Source organism: Chenopodium quinoa, unplaced genomic scaffold (assembly GCF_001683475.1).
Source record: "Chenopodium quinoa cultivar QQ74 unplaced genomic scaffold, ASM168347v1, whole genome shotgun sequence".
Taxonomy (NCBI): domain Eukaryota; kingdom Viridiplantae; phylum Streptophyta; class Magnoliopsida; order Caryophyllales; family Amaranthaceae; genus Chenopodium; species Chenopodium quinoa.
In genome coordinates this window covers 4,346,518-4,365,541 of record NW_018745286.1, presented here as the reverse complement: position 1 = coordinate 4,365,541, position 19,024 = coordinate 4,346,518, and the positions used below count along the sequence as shown (strand labels likewise).

General features: G+C 37.7%; 1 protein-coding gene across 1 annotated transcript; it reads left to right on the top strand.

Moving 5' to 3' along the window:
- Positions 1-1,091: 1,091 nt before the first annotated feature.
- On the top strand, positions 1,092-5,403 carry LOC110712023 (transcription factor MYB41-like). The gene is made up of 3 exons (XM_021890451.1): positions 1,092-2,184; positions 2,290-3,118; positions 5,168-5,403. The coding sequence occupies exons 1-3, from the start codon at positions 1,771-1,773 to the stop codon at positions 5,272-5,274; spliced, it is 1,350 nt and encodes a 449-aa protein (XP_021746143.1). The 5' UTR covers positions 1,092-1,770; the 3' UTR covers positions 5,275-5,403.
- The last annotated feature ends 13,621 nt before the right edge of the window (positions 5,404-19,024 follow it).

The window sequence follows — 19,024 nt, the reverse complement described above, 5'->3', positions numbered from 1 at the left end:
ACCCTTGATCGACGAGTAACTTCTGACCGAGTAACCTCTAATCGGCAAAATAACCCCTGACCGACCAAGTAACTCCTGACCAAGTGAATAAGCCCTGACTGACTTAATAACCCTTGGCCGAGTGAGTAACCCCTAACCGACTTAGTAACCCCTAATCGAGTGAGCAACCCCTTACCGACTTAGTAACCCCTGACCGAGTGAGTAATCCTTGACCGACCGAGTAACCCCTGACCGACTTAGTAACCCCTTACCGGGTGAGTAACCCCTATATATAGCACTAACAAAGTAACTGCCATAATGATTATAATAAATCAAAAATTGGTCAAATTTATTATAATCACGATAATTTTGAAAACTGACAACAGGAAAGTAGTGAAAACACTTTTTTCTCGTTTCTTGTTTTTGTTTTTTGTTTTCAAAAAATCTTAAAACCGAAAATAAAAAATTATGCCAAACAAGCCCTCAAATTATGGATTTTGTCAAAGTTCCTTTGTTTTAATTAGTTAACTTTTTTTTTTTGTTTTTTTGATGAAAGTTAACTTTGTAATTAGTACATCTCATCAACTATAAAACTTGTATAGCCAATAAATTTTCTTATTTTTTACTTTTGATAGAAAGGTTTTAGTCTTGTGAGAAGACATACTAATTGTAATTTGAGTATGTTTCCTTCAATTAAAACAAAATATAAATATGCCAAATGCAAACAACCATTTTTCTTTTTTTTTTTTTTCTTTTTTTTTCTTTTTGTAATTTTTTAATTATTCAAGATTATTTGTAATGATAATGTAGGCTAATGGTTTAGAATGTGACTTACTATTTTAGGGTAACCAAAAAATAATAATCGATGCTCATCATTTAAGCACTGCATTTTTTAGCGTACAAATTTCACCTTGGAGTTTAAAATGTTGTAGGGCACTAATAATCAATTTCTTATTTTATTAACAAATTTAAATTAAAGTAATGACTTTAAAATGATGGGCACACATTAGATTTATAGCATAAAGACATCATTCTTCTGTATGAAAAGCTAAACATGAAATTCATTAAGTGGAGTTTCAATTTATAAGTTAAGAGAAAAAAAAAAAGTAGAACATAAATAGTAGTTTGTATAACAAAAATTCTATAATACCCTTTTTTTCAAGACTAAAGAAATAATGATTTGTGTAATTATATATTTAATTTTTTTATTTTTACAAACCTCATTAAGAAGATTTATGAGTACAACTTTTATGTTTGATAAATTAATGGGTGATTTGCCAATACAAATTATACGAATTGTACCATATACCAGATAGTTCGGAAGCGAAATCAATGCTTTCTCCTTTAAATACTCATCATTATCTAATAGCTCTCTTTCATCCTCCTTTAGAGACTTAAACGCGTTTTTTCTTTTTACATATTCTTTATCTTCTCCTTCATTACAACCCAAAAGAAATAAAAAAGAACAAAAAAATAACCCTGCACTTTTCACTTTCCTTTTTTTTATTTTTTTATTTTCTTTCTATTAAAATCTTGAAAATAAAAAATACAAACTATAGTGAAAGACAAAAACAAGAAAGGTAAGCCAAATCTTGTTTTCCGTCATCTTCTCTCCTCTCTAATACAATGAGAGGAGAGGATATGATTATGTACATGTACATTTGATAAATCATAGCATGAATTAGATCTAACTGACTAAAAAAAAAAAAAAGATAACAAGAGGTAAAAGAGAACAATAAATCAATATAAAAGGGGGGGGAAGGTTGTATATTTTCCACAATTGGAGGTCATATGCCTAGGATGATAAAGAAGAAGGATGAATTTTCTATGGATTATCACCAACAAACAGCTTCATCCAAGAAAAAAAGCATCATTAGAAGTTGTCGAAAATGTGGCAGTGGAGATGAACATGGAAATATATGCGGCAATACAGATAGCAATAACAATGAACGCACATTCAAAAGGGGGCCATGGACGGCTGAGGAGGATGCTCTATTAATTGACTACGTCCAAAAACATGGAGAAAGACATTGGAATTGTGTGCAAAATATGGGATTAATAAGATGTGGAAAAAGTTGTCGACTTAGATGGACAAATCATTTGCGACCGGATCTAAAAAAGGGTGCATTCTCCCCTGAGGAAGAAAGAATTGTTCTCGAACTACATGCTAAGCTTGGTAATAAATGGTCAAAAATTGCAGCTGAGGTATAATTGAATTATATTATATAATTTTATAGGTAAATATTGCTGATTTGTTTCAATATATATGTTACTTTAGTAACATGAGTTTACTTTTCATAATATTCATAGCTACCAGGAAGAACAGACAACGAGGTGAAGAATTTTTGGAACACAAAAATCAAAAGGAGGATAAAAGCTGAAGCATCAATATTAAACTCAGAAGGAAACAACCTCAAACAAATTGGAAAGTTTGGTCATCATTTCCAACATCGAAAAAATCCACAAAATCATATTTATCAAGAATTGTCAATTTCATTACCTATTACTTCACATTCTTCTACCTCTCCTTTCTCAACCCCAACATCATATCCAGTGTCAGATGTTTTATCTAATTCGGGTTACAATATCATAAACTCAATTGGAATTAATGATCCAATTTCGTCTTTCCTCAATAATCCAGCTTATAAATCCAAACTTATGCTTGAAAATGAAGCAACACAATATGATGCTAATAGTTTTGATATAACTTTTCCCATAATTCCTAAGTTCTCATTGACACCTAATTCCAACATTACATCTATCACCAACCGCAGCCACAGGGACAATTCTTTTGAGGCGTCAAGTAGTATGTTCACTGAAAACTTTGTTGACAATGGTATGTTAACAAGCAATAGAACATCACTTCCTTTACATCAAATGATTCAGGAGGAAAACTTACTTGCAACATTTCCTTCAAATGTTGTTTCCTATACAAACAATAGATTCAATAACATGCGCACCTCATGGTCAATTGGGATCAACTCAGCAGAACAAAATTCATCAATTATCAATGAAGAGAAATCAAATATATATAATGATCCAAATGGAAAAGATGGAGTAATGACCATGATTTCGTTGGACAACAATGTGGATGATTCAAGACTATTGGATGAACACAATTCTAATTTATTCTCAATTGGTATGTTTTCATACGGTCTTAATATTTCAAATTTATCTATTCATTCTTTGTTCATTTTTAATTTACCTTTTAAGAAAGTTTGATCATGTTTTCCCACGAGTAAAAAAGAGTGGGTAGAAATCAAAAGTTGTAGGTAAAAGTTACTCCCTTTATCAAAATATAATAGTCACACATTTATTTCACGCCTGTCCAAATCTATTATTCACACTTATTTTCATTACATGATCTCACTAGTATTATATTTAAAATACAATAGATTAGTCAACAACAACTTATCAAATAATACTTTATGCAAAGTTTAGTGTGACTATTAAATCGGGACATTGAAAATACACTTTAAATGTAGATATAAGTCAAATAGTTAAAACGTGGACATAGACACTTGTTAATAACTAGTTATTATATCACTTTTAATTTTTGTATAGATTAGAGGTGAAGTAATTGTTGGTACATACATGTATAAACAATGAAACAATCTGCGTCCTAAGATCATCATAATCTGATGCCTAAGATGTATCATGCATCATTAGTGACATTTTTGTAATTTTACAACTATAGATACTAATGTTTCTTTTAATGCTATTTAATTTAGTTTTTGTTTGATTTGATTTCCTTTTTTTAAATTAAAACTGGAAACCTACCAATGCATGTTAGAGTTTTCACACTTAACAATGCATATTTTATACCATTAATATCATTAATTATACATAAGTAAAAATTAATAAAAGTTAATTTTGAGAAAATCAAGATGAATTTCACAACTATGTTTTTTACTAACATATAAATCACAAAAAGCGGTTAAAAGAGCTTGTATTAATAGTGGCAAAATCTCAAATGTTGCGATTAAAAAAAAAAAAAAAAGGAATTATATAATTGGAATAATTTAGCCTATGTAATTTATTCCAATTACCTTAATGTAAACAAACCTATACGTAAAACTTTTGTAGTAAAAAAATTACAACTTTAAGTCCATCTTTATTGAGTAATGTTTTGACACATCATATTTCCTTAATTACTAAATAATTGCACCTTTCTGTTTTCAAACTTCAAAAACTTTACCATAGAATTATTATATAAAAGAAAATATTGTCAAATGAGATATTGTGTTTGAAACGTCTCAATATGTATTTTCAAAACATCAAATATTTACTACGTATAATTTTATTAATGCACAATTAAAGCTATTTATGGTCAAACTAGTTCATCGAAAATTGTACAAAATCAATGGTGCAATTATTTAATATCGGAGGAAGTATAAAATAAAATAATAATGATCATGGTATTTGAAATTTAGCAACTTCATTACACTAATTTTGGTATTAATAAGGTCCCTCTATCATATCATTCAAGTATCGTACAAAAAGACCAAAATAGATTAATTGGTATTTGTTATTGTCCCTTTTTTTTTTTTTTTTTATTTGAACACAAAATATTTTTATTTTGAAAATTGGCAAATTTTCTAATCTTTATGATGTATGTATGTCGTTAAAATGATGATATTGTAATTTGTATTAATGAAATAATTGGAAACACTACTTATTCTTATAGAAATTAAATACGGAGTAATTGGAAAGTTATGCTACTAGTTTTTTTTTTTTTTTTTTGGAAAGTCAAAATTTAATAAATATTTTTTCTTCACATAGATTATTCACGTAGTTGTTAAAGGACATTCAATTAGGACATTATAATACTACTTTTCCCTATTCTACCAATTTTTATTTGTTTTTTTTTCCTATCCACTTATAATTTATTGTAATTTTAGAAAGCATATTTAACAGTCTTATTTGTTAACCCTATAATATTTACATCTTTAACGCACTTTTTATCTCTTACTTATCCCCATCTTTTTTGCATCCACCCTTAATTTAATTCATCTTTCTTACTTTGTTCTCATTTTCTTTCATTTACCAAATCACCTAATTTTGAGAATTTGCGCGTAGAAAGTAAGTAAAAGATAAAGAGAGTAATGATTATCCATATGCTTGTACTATTGATTAATTTTTTTGACAAATATTAACATTGATTTAGTGTTTAACTTATTGTATATAGGGATGAAGAACTCTAATAAGGAGCAATATGAGGAAACGATATCCATGGATGATGATCTTTCAAGCTTGCTATATGATTTTTCAGTTACTAATTCACCTCTCCTTTGATATGATATAAAAGATAAAATATGCAAGGTATTGCTAGGACAAAAAAAATTAAAAGTAAATAAATAAATAAAACGAATGTGTTATCTACTACTACAACAAATATTTTTTTGTTGCTGAAAATATATATCAATTATATTGTAAAACTTTCACCTTTTAACATACTAACACATAAAATTTAATTTCCTACCAAAAGTTTGGACTTATTCAAATGACTTAATTTAATTCCTTTTGTTAAAAAGATTGTGGGACATTCTTAGTGTAAGAAATTTAATTATGCTAGATATTTAGAATACTAATGATATTATATGGTTATATCTTAGTATATATTAATATCTTGTATAATTGCAGCTTTGTCATATCTTCATGTCGATTTGTTAGTATACGTTAACTACATTTATTTCACCTTTTTTAATTTTATAAGTATGTCGACGAAAAATAATGAGGATGTGAAATAAGATAAATCTAGATAGCTAACCATATATTTACAATCTTACAAACTACATAGCATAGTATAGTTATCATAATCGGGATTCTACCTTGGATTGATAGTTAAGTAGAATCGAATCGGTAAAATCGAATCGTAAAATCGTAAGATTTTGCAAAATTGAAAAATTGGGCTCCAAAATGTAACGAATGACTAAATACATAATTCTCAAGCAATGAGAATGATAATAATATATATTGTTGATAACATAATATCGATAACACAAACATAAAATAGTTTTAGAAATAATTTCGCACACGCATAGCTCAAACGGTACACTATAAAGTCAGAATATTGGTACGTACACATTCTTAATCACGAAAGTATGAGACAATTGTTGTTAAATTATGAAAAATAATAATAATAATAATATTAATAATGTTGTTGATGAAAGGAATGGTGTCCTTCCAACAAGTGTATTCTTCCGATAGAGGGTTCAGAATTATTACAGAGCTAATTCTTCAGTAAGGTCAAGTGATCGGAATGCCTAGGTGGAGGCCGCTTCCGATCAGTAATATCGAGGTACAATTGGTATTACAGCTTAATCTTAACTGAACCCTTCGGGTCGAACCCAATCGAATCTCCGATCCGAGACGACAAATTAATCCGAAAGGATTTAATGAGTCGACAGAGTTTTACGAATACAGACGTCGGAAATCGAGCCTAGGGCGTCGAGACCGAGCGTCGAAAAATCACAAGCAACAAGTATGAGCGTAGCCGTAGCTATGCTAGGCTAGTTCATAGCAAGCCTAAGCGCACCATGTGTGTGCTAGGCGCACCATGGTGTGCTAGGCACCATCGCAGCCTAGGTGCGCCCTGGCAGCCCATCGCAAGCTAGAAGCATGCTAGCATGGGTGCCTGGGTGCGCATGGCAGCTATCGCAAGCCACACAAGCACCAGGCAGCCCATCGCAGCTAGCAGCATGCTAGCGAGGGTGCCTGGGTGCTCATGGGTGCTATCGCTAGCCCATCGCACCAAGCACAGCCATCGCAGTGCTAGGCACTGGCGCATGGGCTTGTGCATGCATGCCTCGCACCATCGTAGCCCTATCGCACCAAGCACAGCACCCTCGTGTACGTGTGTGTGCATAGGCGCTCTCGCAACACCCTAGCATCATGCACAACACCATCGCAGTGCTAGGCACATGCGTGTGTGTGTGTGCACCGTCGCCCAGCAGCCTCGCAATGAGGCACCTAGCTGTGTGCTTGCGTGCGTGCCTTCGCATGGAAGAACCAAGCACAACATGCTAGCAAGGAGCACCAAGCCCAGCATGCGTGGCTCGCTAGCAGCACGCATGCTAGGCCTTGCGTGCGTAGTGCGCTGGCTGGGTATGCGCATGCTGGCCTAGCTGGCTGGCAGTGCGAGAGGCCCTATGCGAGGGGCCCTGTGCGAGAGTGTGTGCGAGGGAGTGCTAGGCAGCAGCAGCACTAGGCTAGCAGCACCAGCGCCCAGCAGCTCGCAGCGTGCTAAGGCTGATGCGTGCTAGGCCAGTGCATGCTAGCACTGCTTGCTAGCACACCAAGCTGGCTGTCTGCCCAGCCTTGGTGCTAGGCCCCAGCTGGCAACCTTGGCAGCCAAGGCAGGCTGCCAGCTCAGCTGTCCATGAGGTGCCGGTTTAGGTTAGGGGTGGGGACCAAGCTTAGGCAAGGCCTTGAGGAGCAAGGCAATGGTCCCCCCCACCCATTCATGGTCCTCACCTAACCTTCTCTCTCTATTTGACACTTGTTGCATTGTGATTAGTTTTGTTTATTAATTTATTTTAGAAATAAATTAATTAGCAAAATAAACATTCTCCCACATTGGTTGGGGAATGAAATACAAGGGTTCATTTCCCTATAAATACCAAGCTTGGGTATTGGGAAATGAACAACCTTGAGTGGAATTAAAAAGGCAACTCTAGAAAAGAGTAAACCTTTGATTCGTAAAACTCATAGTTATTTTGTTCGGGTCTTGACTAACCTTCAAGACTTAGGACGCTCGGGTCGGGTCGAGGGTACGATCCGTCGGAGATCTCGTCTTTTCGGGATTTTGAAGTAAGAGCTCTTTGGGAGCGAAGCACGCGTCAAAGGTATAATTCTTGTCCTTAATCTTGTTTGATTAAGTTTATTATGCTTGTTTAATTGCTTTAATTAAGGGGCGGGTCTTGGTGGGTTTCCTTCTGCGTAGTGTCGGGTCACTACGAAACCCTACAGTTGACTCCTAAACTGTTTCCCTAATAATAAATTTGATGATAATCGAATACTAAGTTAAGTTAGTTTATTTCAAAGAGATAGCTAAAGAATGATAACTACAACAAACTCATGTTACAAAAGTGTTTTATATGCCCATAGTTAAGAAAATAGACTCATGAATATATTCTTTTGCCCAAAAAATTTATATGGTTGGATATAATTTCAAAGGTTCTTTAAATTGATGTTTCATAAGCTTAATTAAGATTTATATTGATTAAATTATAAGTCATTGGCTACAGTTAGGCTCAACTATGACACCCTTACACTCTTTAGGCTATAACATAAAATATATAAAAGATATTGGTACAGGACCAATTGTGTTAGAAAGTAGACCTTAAGAGTTTTCCAATGATATATTGTAAGCTCAATTCCATCTTTGCAATCAAAAGTTATGAGTTTCGGAAAATCAGACTTTTTGCAAGAGTGGAATCACTAGAATCGGTGTAAAATCATGAAATCTAAAGGTGCCTATGACGCTCCCACATCAGAATTTGAGGAGAACAAAGCCTTCCTTATATGAGGTTGATACCTCAACCTAGTAGAGGCCTTTTAAGTAGGACTTGTGTCCCACACCAAAGCAAATCCTTGAGTGTTAGGGCCTAGAGAGGACAATATATACTAGTGGGATCATGTTGACCTGGGGTCTTACATTAATGATGTAAACTCTCTTAAAATAAAGATACGTAGAAGAGCCACTAAAATTATATCTTTTGGGTGGTTATTATAGATAGTATTTTGTTGTTATTTATCTTTTATTTTGATGAATTTAGTTTAGAGATTAATTTATCACTTGTTTTTAGAAAGTTGAATAGTTTATTTTGCCTATATAAAGGGTTTTAGGCTGTAAGGTTTTTAGTGGATAATTGAATTTGAGTTATAGTTTGATCAATCTGTATGAATTGTGTTGGTAAAATACCTGTCGATTCCAATAAATAATATAAAGAAGATGATAGGGAAAAATACTTGATTGATGATCTCAATAATACAATTGTGCCGCACAACAAAATCTACTGCATTAGAAACAAAATACGCCACCACCATACAAGTTTCCTGATGACACATGCCCCCCAATGTTAACACAACTCTCTTCGTAATTCGTGTGCCCGAACCCGAAGAGTGGAATTACTCAAGAACTGTTCAGATCTCAAAGGGTAGGTTTATGTTTGGGGTTTCAGAGATAAGAAATTGTATATGTCAATTTGGGGGCTAGGGAGAGTATTTATATGAGAAGAAGAAAAAGAAGTAAATCAAGCAAAGAGGTCTTCCAAGCAATCCCACGTGCAGTCGAGCTCTCGCTCGTTAACGAGCGAGCTATCGCTCGACCCTGCCGCAAGCAAGCGAGCAGCAAGCTATCGCTCTCCCGCACGCGAGCTCTCGCTCGCACCTGCTAAGCAAGCTGACCGAGCATCCAGCTACCATCCGAGCTATCGCTCGCTCGCACGCGAGGTATAGCTCGGCCTTGCCGCAGCTCATTTGCCTTGCGAGCTATAGCTCTCTCCGTAGCTCGGCCTTGAGTAGCTTACTTACCTTGCGATCAATAGTTCTCTTGCTAGCTCCTTGCACACAAAGTCGCTAGTGGGTAACAAAACTCACTTAGCAATACTCCAATTTACATTACAATTATTATTACTCCAACGAATTGTTTTCCGCAAGAGAATTGAATATGTTATTTGCCAAGAAGGATACCAATTTTAGTTGTTATTAAACCTTGGTTACAATTTGATCTTGCTTAGATTTAATTATTCCATATCATTTTGATTTAGTTCCTCTATCCCAAAATTGTGAAAAGTCTAAACTACAATCCATCTAAGGTTGAAACTTCAGTGGAAACCATGAAGCTTCATGATAATTATGTTGATGTTAAGCTTTATTCCTTCATGTTAGATTTGATTCCTGCCATGTTAAGGCTCTTGATAGGAGGGCTTCTGCGTATCAAGAATTGGGCAAGCTTCGTTCAACTAGAAAGAATCATGTTAAGGCTTTTAAGGGTGATCCAACAATACAGAATTGTAAACAAAATTGTAGTGTATAAAGGGATTGTTACAGGTTGTGTCTTTGGTCGACAAGAATATGAAGGGTAAGATGGTCCATTCTGTTACCCAAGTTAAGTCGACTTTTGGAGTATCCGATAAATGTGTAACTGGTTGTAAGGTCAAATAAATTGTTATTTTGCGGAAGTGGTTGTTTAGAATGCTGATTTTCTATAGGGTTTCGTAGTGACCCACACTACGCGGAATGAAACCCGCCAAGACCCGCCCCCATAATAAATGCAATTAACAAGCAAAACATAATTAAACACACAAGAAAGGATAAAAGATTATACCTTTGACGCGTGCTTCGCTCAACAATGAGCTCTTACTTGAGCCACGAAAATACGAGGCCTCCAACGGGATCGTACCCTTAAACCTGACCCGAGCGTCCTAAGTCTCGAAGGTTAGTCGAGACCCGGACAAATAAAACTATGAGTTTTACGAATCAAAGGTTTACTCAAATCAAGAGTTGCCTTTTTAATTCCACTCAAGGTTGTTCTTTCCAAATACCCAAGCTTTGGTATTTATAAGGAAATGAACCCTTGATCTTCATTTCCCAACCAATGTGGGAGAATGAATAATTTTGATAATTAATTAAATTCCAAAATAAATTAATAATCAAATCAATCACAATGCAACAAGTGTCAAGGGGAGAGAGAGAGAGTTAGGTGAGGACCATGAGAGGTGGGGGGACCATTGCCTTGCTCCCCAAGGCTTTGCCCAAGCCTTGGTCCCCTCCCTCACAAAACCGGCATAGGGGGTTGCTCGGCTGGCAGCCAGCTAGTAGTGCCAGCTAGCCCAGCCAGCTAGCACCAGCCCAACCAGCAGCCTCGCATCCCAGCCAGCATATGTGTGCTGGCGCTGGGCGATGCTTATGCTGCTGGTGCATGCCAGTGCTAGGCGCTGCTAGCTGCTAGCGCTGGTGCTGGCCCTTGCCTCTCTCGCCATCGCACACGCATACCCAGGCCCTCGCACTCCCAGCATGCGTGCTGCTAGCGAGACACGCATGCTGGGCATCGCCTCGTCAGCCACACGCACAAGCATGCGAAGCTTGGTGCTGTGATGCTGCGATGGCTTGCATGCACACGCACTAAGCGAGGCTCATGCTGCTGCTGCGATTCTCTCCACGCACACGCACACACGCACTAGCCTAGCCATGCGATAGTGCTGTGCTTGTGCGAGGGGCCTGCGATGGTGCCTATCACCCCAGGCACGCATGCTACGGTGCAGTGCCATGCGAAGGCACGCATATGCGCAACCATGCTACTGGGATGGTGCGAGGCACACACGCACACGCACATCCGCCAGTGCCCAGCACTGCTATGGCTGTGCTTGGTGCATTTGGCCTGCGATGGTGCAACCATGTGCGCCTATTTATGGTGCTAGGGCTGCGATGGCGCTTAGGCACCCTTGGCACGCATGGTGCGCCTAGCACACCACGGTGCGCCTAGGCTTGCGATGAGCTAGCCTAGCCTAGCTAAGGCTATGCTCGTACTTGTTGCTTGTGATTTTGCGATGCTCGGCCTCGACGCCCTAGGCTCGATATCCGACGTCTTTGTTCGTAAAACTCCGGTGACTCATTAAATCCTTCGGATTGATTCATTGTCTCGGATCGGTTGTTCGATTGGGTTCGACCCGAAGGGTTAAGTTAATATTAAGCTGTAATATTAATTATACCTTAATATTACTGACTGGAAGCGGCCTCCACCTAGGCATTCCGATCACTTGACCTTACTGAAGAATTAGCTCTGTAATAATTCTGAACCCTCTATTAGAATAATACACTTGTTGGAAGGACACCATTTCTTTCATTTTCAAGGTACTGTTCTACATTTAGCTGTTGGTCTGGAGCTAGTTTTATCGTTTGATCTAGTTAATTTGGTAATGATAAGGAATGTAATTTTCCACCATTCTTTTAGTGAGCGCTGATATGGAGTTTGAATTCCAATTAGAATCATTTAGTAATGATAGGGATTGTAAACCTCCACCGCCTTTTCGTCAGCGATAAGAAGCTGAAGATCCTCGTATGCATAAATTTTTTTCTCGCCATGGCTCGAGTTCATCCCTCTGACTTTCTTCTTCAAATTTTTAGCAACATATGCAAGGCAGTGTCATTAGTTTTACCATTTCAAGTCTATGTCGTTAATGGTAGTTTGGGTTCGCCCAAGTAAAACTTCTATCCAGATAGAGATGCCATAAGATGTAGTTTCTAGGGAAGTAGCAACCTCAATTTCTAATTTACTTAAGCTCTCTAGTAGACTAGAGCAGCAGGCGATGCCAACTTTAAAGTTCCTGTTGGCTCCCATTTCGCAGTTCCTGCGCAAATGATTTATGACCATCATGTCCTTGCAGCACAAGAAACGGTGTTGTAAATTATACTACACACTAATCTCTGGTGGTCATCAATCGTTCATCAGTTAGATGACCTCGATTAGGGATAATTTTCGATTTAAATATTTAATGTTCACTTAACAGGTGTTTCTTTATCCAATACATGGTCTTGATACCCTGTTTTGAATATTTCCATAAATCGAATGGACTCATTATTTAATTCTAAACCACAATTAAATAGTAATGGAGTGAATGATAATTTTTGCACAAAAATTAATTACTCCATTAATGAATGGTTTCAATACAGTGTCTTACATTAAAACAAACAGTTTAATTAAAACACATGTACAGGGAATTTCAGAGCCAGTCTCCCACGTGCTTGATTCCCATTGCCTCAACGTGCTTGTTGTGTTTCACTTGAGGCAAAGGTTTAGTCAAAGGATCGGCTACATTATCATCCGTGTCGATCTTGCAAATTCTGATTTCACCTTCGGATTTCCATTCCCTTATCATGTGAAATCGCCTTTGGACAAGACCTTCTGGTGCTCTCTTGGCTTCCTGGCCTGAGCGATAGCTCCATTTTTGTCACAGTAGAGATCTATCGGACCCTTGATGGAGGGTACAACACCAAGTTCACTGATGAATTTGCGAATCCAAACAGCCTCCTTAGCAGCTTCTAAAGTAGCCAAGTATTCGGCTTCAGTTGTAGAGTCTGCAGTTGTGCTCTGCTTGGCACTCTTCCAGCTAAATGCTCCTCCATTTAGGTAAAATATGTACCCTGACTGTGACTTGAAGTCGTCTCTATCAGTCTGGAAGCTAGCGTCGGTGTAACCTTCAACAACCAGGTCTTTATGGCCACCATAAACCAGGAATTTATCCTTGTTCCTTTTTAGGTACTTTAGGATATTCTTGGACGCAGTCCAATGCGCCTCTCCTGGGTTTGATTAGTATCGGCTCGTAGCACTCAAGGCATACGAGACATCCGGCCTGGTACATATCATGGCATACATGATCGACCCAATTAGCGAAGCATATGGAATCTGATCCATTTTCTTTCGCTCAACAGGTGTCTGTGGACACTGTTTCTTGCTGAGAGTTACGCCATGGGACATGGGTAGATGCCCTCTTTTGGCATTCTCCATGTTGAATCGTTCCAGTACTTTATCAATGTAAGTACTCAGGCTCAATCTAATCATCCTCTTAGATATATCCCTGTAAATCTTGGTGCCCAATATGTACTGTGCCTCTCCTAAGTCCTTCATTGAAAAGCACTTTCCCAACCAGCCCTTTACGGACTCCAGTAATTTTGTGCTGTTTCCAATGAGCAGTATGTCATCGACATATAGGACTAGGAATGCGATGTCACTCCCACTGACCTTCTTGTATACACAAGATTCATCTGGATTCTTGATAAAACCAAACTTTCTGATGGCTTCATCAAATCGCAGATTCCAACTCCTGCTGGCTTGCTTTAGTCCATAAATTGACTTCTTAAGCTTGCAAACCTTTCCATCATTGCTTGGATCAACAAAACCTTCTAGCTGTGTCATATACACAGTTTCTTCCAAAATCCCATTTAGGAAGGTGTTTTTGACATCCATCTGCCATATTTCATAATCGTAATATGCAGCAATCGCTAGAATAATTCGGACAGACTATAGCATTGCAACCGGTGAAAAGGTTTCATCATAGTCAATCCCGTGGATTTGTCTATAACCTTTTGCCACCAGTCTAGCCTTGTATATTGATACATTTCCATCCTTGTCTGTCTTCCATTTGAAGATCCATTTGCAACCAATGGGTGTGTAACCCTCGGGCAAATTCACCAAGTCCCAGACTTGATTTTCAGACATGGAGTCCATCTCGGATTTCATGGCCTCTTGCCATTTAGCAGAGTCGAGGCTCGTCATAGCTTGCTTGTATGTCGCTTGCTCATCTCCATCCATAGCTAGGATGTCTTGATCATCGGTTAAGACAATACCAAGGTATCTGTCTGGTTGAGATCTTTGTCGTTGCGACCTACGAAGGGTAATAGGTTGAGCATTTACATTGTCTGTTTGATTCTGACCAATCTTCTCAGCTGCTTCCAAAGCACTTAGATTGTCAGTTTTATCAGGTTGACATTGTTGCTCGTCCTCTCGAACTTCGTTGAGTTCAATTTTCCTCCCACTTGTCATTTTGGAAAGGTGTTCCTTCTTCAAAAAGACACCATCACGAGCAACAAACACTTTGTTCTTGGATTTATTGTAGAAGTAATACCCTTTGGGTTCTTTTGGATATCCCACAAAGAAACACTTATCCGATTTGGGGTGAAGTTTGTCCGAAATTAATCGTTTGACATATTCTTCGCATCCCTAAATCTTGAGAAAAGACAACCTAGGAGGTTTCTTAATCCATAATTCATATGGAGTCTTTTTAACAGCTTTTGACGGAGTGCGGTTCAATGTTAGTGTCGCGGTTTGTAGCGCATGTCCTCAGAAAGAGATAGGAGGTTCACTAAGACCCATCATTGATCGAACCATGTCTAACAAGGTTCGATTCCTCCGTTCGGATACTCCGTTCCATTGAGGAGTTCCTGGAGGTGTCAACTGTGAAAGAATACCATTTTCTTTCAAGTGATCATCGAATTCATGGCTCAAATATTCGCCACCTCGATCCGATCGAAGTGCTTTAATTTTCTTGCCAAGTTGATTTTCAACTTCTTTCTGAAATTCTTTAAATTTCTCAAAGGATTCAGATTTATTCGACATTAAGTAAATATAGCCATATCTACTAAAATCGTCGGTGAAGGTGATGAAATATCGGTAACCTTGTCTTGCGGGTGTACTCATTGGTCCACATACATGTGTGTGTATTAGACCTAATAAGTTACTTGCCCTTTCTCCCAACTTGGAGAACGGTTGTTTTATCATCTTGCCTCATAGACATCCTTCGCAATTTTCAAACGACTCCAAGTCGAATGAGTCAAGAACACCTTCTTGTAGAAGTTTCTTGATACGTTTGACGTTAATATGGCCAAGACGACAATGCCACAAGTAGGTTTGATTCGACTCAATGGTCTTAGACTTTTTGGCGGTATCAACTTTTGTCTAATCATATGTAAAACATGCAATTTCCATTGAACATATATTTGCAAGACAATTTTTGAAACAACTTTTGTCAAAGTCTTACATTAGAATAACTAGGTGTCCAACACCATAGATCATATTATGTTCAAAAGCATGATGAAAAACTAAGATTAGTTTGATTACATGTCATAGACAAAATAGTGCATGCAAGCACGACCGAAAAACCATCTTCGTCGTCTACTTGTCCATGCACCAACACTTGATAAGCTTCTCACTTGGTCCCTGAAAAGGCAACATAAAGTGAGTCATACTTGGTATCCAATACCTATGATAAGCTTAATTCACAAGTGTTTAGGAAGATACCTGAGGCAGATGCTCCATTCTTCTCCTCTTCTTCCTTAAAGAGCTTGCATTCTCTTTTGTAGTGGCCTTTTCCACCACAATAGAAGCAACGCATCTTTGCCTTGACCTTGAAATCCCTCCTCCTTGATGGTCTTTTGGTTGCCCCAAATGAGTTGGCTTGGCGAAGTAGCTCCACCACATTCTTCAGAGAATGTGTCTCCTTTCTTTCAGAAATATACGCCCTTAATGCATCATATCCTGAGTGGAGTGAAGTGAGCATAATATGACCAGCCATTCCATCTTCTAATGGAATTCCGAGGAGTTGCATGTGCTTGAAGAGCCTAGTCATTCTTGCCACATGGGGTCGGAGGGGCATACCCAGTCTCAACTTAGTGTTGCAGACTGTAGACCAAAGATGGTACCTCTCTTTTGCAAGACAACCTTGATCCGATGGCTTCACATTCATGTCTGTAAGTGACCTAGTCACTTCAAACAAGAGTCCATCATTGTTGTCGTTGAAACTCTTAGAAAATCTCACACAGACAACATCTCTTAGTCCTCCAAGGAATAAGTCCGGAAAGGAGAATGGAAGTTTTTCTTTCCATTCATCTGGGATGGAGTTAGCCATGAGTTGTGACACTATTTTGCAATCATTGGACCATGCATAATAAGTTTCATCACTCAAGTCTTTCTTGGTAAGGAGAGTTGGGAGGGAAGTATCCAGAACATACTCCTTGGAACAACTCCGGAGAGTTTTCCTGAGTTCCTCTTCCCATTCTTCAAGGTTTTTCAAGTTAAGCTTAATAGCTAACTTTTCGGGGAGTTCCGGGCACATATGGTTGTTGTTTGAGTTACTTGTAGACATTGTTCTACAATTGAAAGAATTTTTGAAATGAAAAACCACTCATAAATCAATAAGTTGAAATTTAAAAGCGTTCATGCATATTTTCAAACTTATTGAGCGTTTTATCCACGCATTAATAAATTGTCCCTTCTGGGCGAGAATAAAATGATTCCGAGATCCCAAAGATCAAGAAATGGTTAAGCATGCTTTGGCTTGTCTTAATCATTAAATATCTTAAGGTAAGCAATCCAATTGCTAATAGCTCCAAGCTACTCTCGGTTTGATAAAATGTCGCATCTAATGCATTCTTGACATTTTATCTCTTTTGCCACGACATCTAAGGACTCCTTACTGATATCGTTGAGTTTAACCAAGACAACTTGTATACCTAGTATACCTTACGTTCCTAGGGAAGTAGTGATGCCTCGCTTTGGCGTAGCTCATCACATACGCGCATTAGTTCGGTAAGTGTTGTTCTTGGAACGGCAAATTTTAGCTCAATATTATTAAGGGACCTAGGGTTTCTATGTTGTTTTGATTTAAGTGAACTTAACTAATGTCGCAACATATGAAATCCTAGACATGCATCTAAAATCCATATATAACAATAATATATATAAAGCATAAATTGATGCATTCGACAACTAGCATGGCCCCTTGAAATCTTCAATTTCCATGGGTCTTCATCTTGGCTCGTCTTTATTGAAACGCCGTCTTGAGACATCTTGGCGTAAACAAAATAACTAGCTAGAATGACTAAGATTAATCTAAAGTACAAAAATACTTAACGGTTCGCAGACCGTATTTATATTTACAAAAATACATAACGGATCGCAATCCGTATTTTCTATCTTAGTCGGGCCCCACTAGTTGCCATTTTCAATAACCTGTTTTGAAAACAATCTTTCATTCACCCATTCTTTATTTGTGAATGGCCCATGCAAATTACGAAATACATAATTAAACACGCAAAACTAGTAACTAACTTAGGTGGTTAATCCGATTAACGCGCCTAATTAAAACTAGTCAAAGTTGTTTAATCCATTATTTCTAAAAACAAATTGCTCAAGCAATCTAATAAGATCCCACTAAATTCCGCATCCATACTTAATTAATCTGATTAATTAAGTGGGCATAACCCATAATTTGTCAAAATCAAAATTTTGCAAAAGCCGGAAAAACCGAGGTCTAACCTAGTTAAAATATTTACATAAATAATTTTAAAACGACAACAATTTTCGCAAAATTACATAGCTCAAAAATTAAGCAAACTAGCCCCACCCAAGCATGGTGCATTGCTCACCATGGCTGCTAGGCAGCAGTGGGCTGGCTGGCTGGGGCTTGCTGCCTCGCTGCCTAGCAGCAGCACAAGCTTGCCAGCAGCCTACGCCACACAGCACCAGCAGCATCAAGGGCTGGGCTGGCGCTTGGTGCTAGCATGTTGTGCCCAGCACAACACACTACGCTGGCCAGCACCACGCATGTCTGCTCGCATGCTGGCGCCTGCCAGCAAGTGGGGCCGGCTGGTGCTTGCTACCACGCTGCCCAGCAGCGCCCCAAGTAGCCAGCAGCCAATGCCACTGCCAAGCCCATCACCCCTCGCCATACAGCCACGCAACATTGATGCTCTGCCATGCGCGCACCATAGGCAGCCCGACTAGCCTTGGTGACGCTTGCGATTTTGCATCGATTTGCGTGCATTTTACTCGGGATTTTTATTCCGATTTATGTGTGGCATAAATTAATTCTAAATTACATTTTAGAATAAATTTGAGGAAAAATAAAATAAATTAAGTCTAACTTAAATAAATTTAATTTTAATGGTGCACAAGCCTGTAACACCCCCAAATCTCTCTCTACGTAGATTGTAGAAAATACGTATAAATACCGTAGAGATAGACTTGGGCGTATTACCTCCGCGTAATAACGTAAGGCTTATACCAAAAAAAATAAAAAACTTTTGCAGCGGAAAGCTTTATTCTTTATTAAATAAACCATAGTAAAATTCATTCATAATTCGTGACATAAAATGACTCAAAATATTCCTAGCTAGGTGAAATTTCCGTGGACTCCCGTATGCATCAATCAATTTCCACCTGAAATATTCACCTATTTACCATAAATGGTAAACAGGGCAAAGCCAAAAAAAAAAGCACATATTAGCAAAATATGCTAAGTAAGTCATGTGTAAGATAAGTAAAACGTAATTTAAATCATTCACGTTTAATTTATAAAAGAAATACCAATGTCGTATTCAAATAGAACTTTTCCAATCCGATTCTTTTAATACAATTTAAAAACTCAATCGATTCATTTCAAACCAATTCCTCACTAAGTGTGCACACCCCCCAAGTGGTTTACTTTATAATCAAAGGCCAAACTTGAGGAAAGACTAGGTCATGCAAAGTCCATAGTCTTCT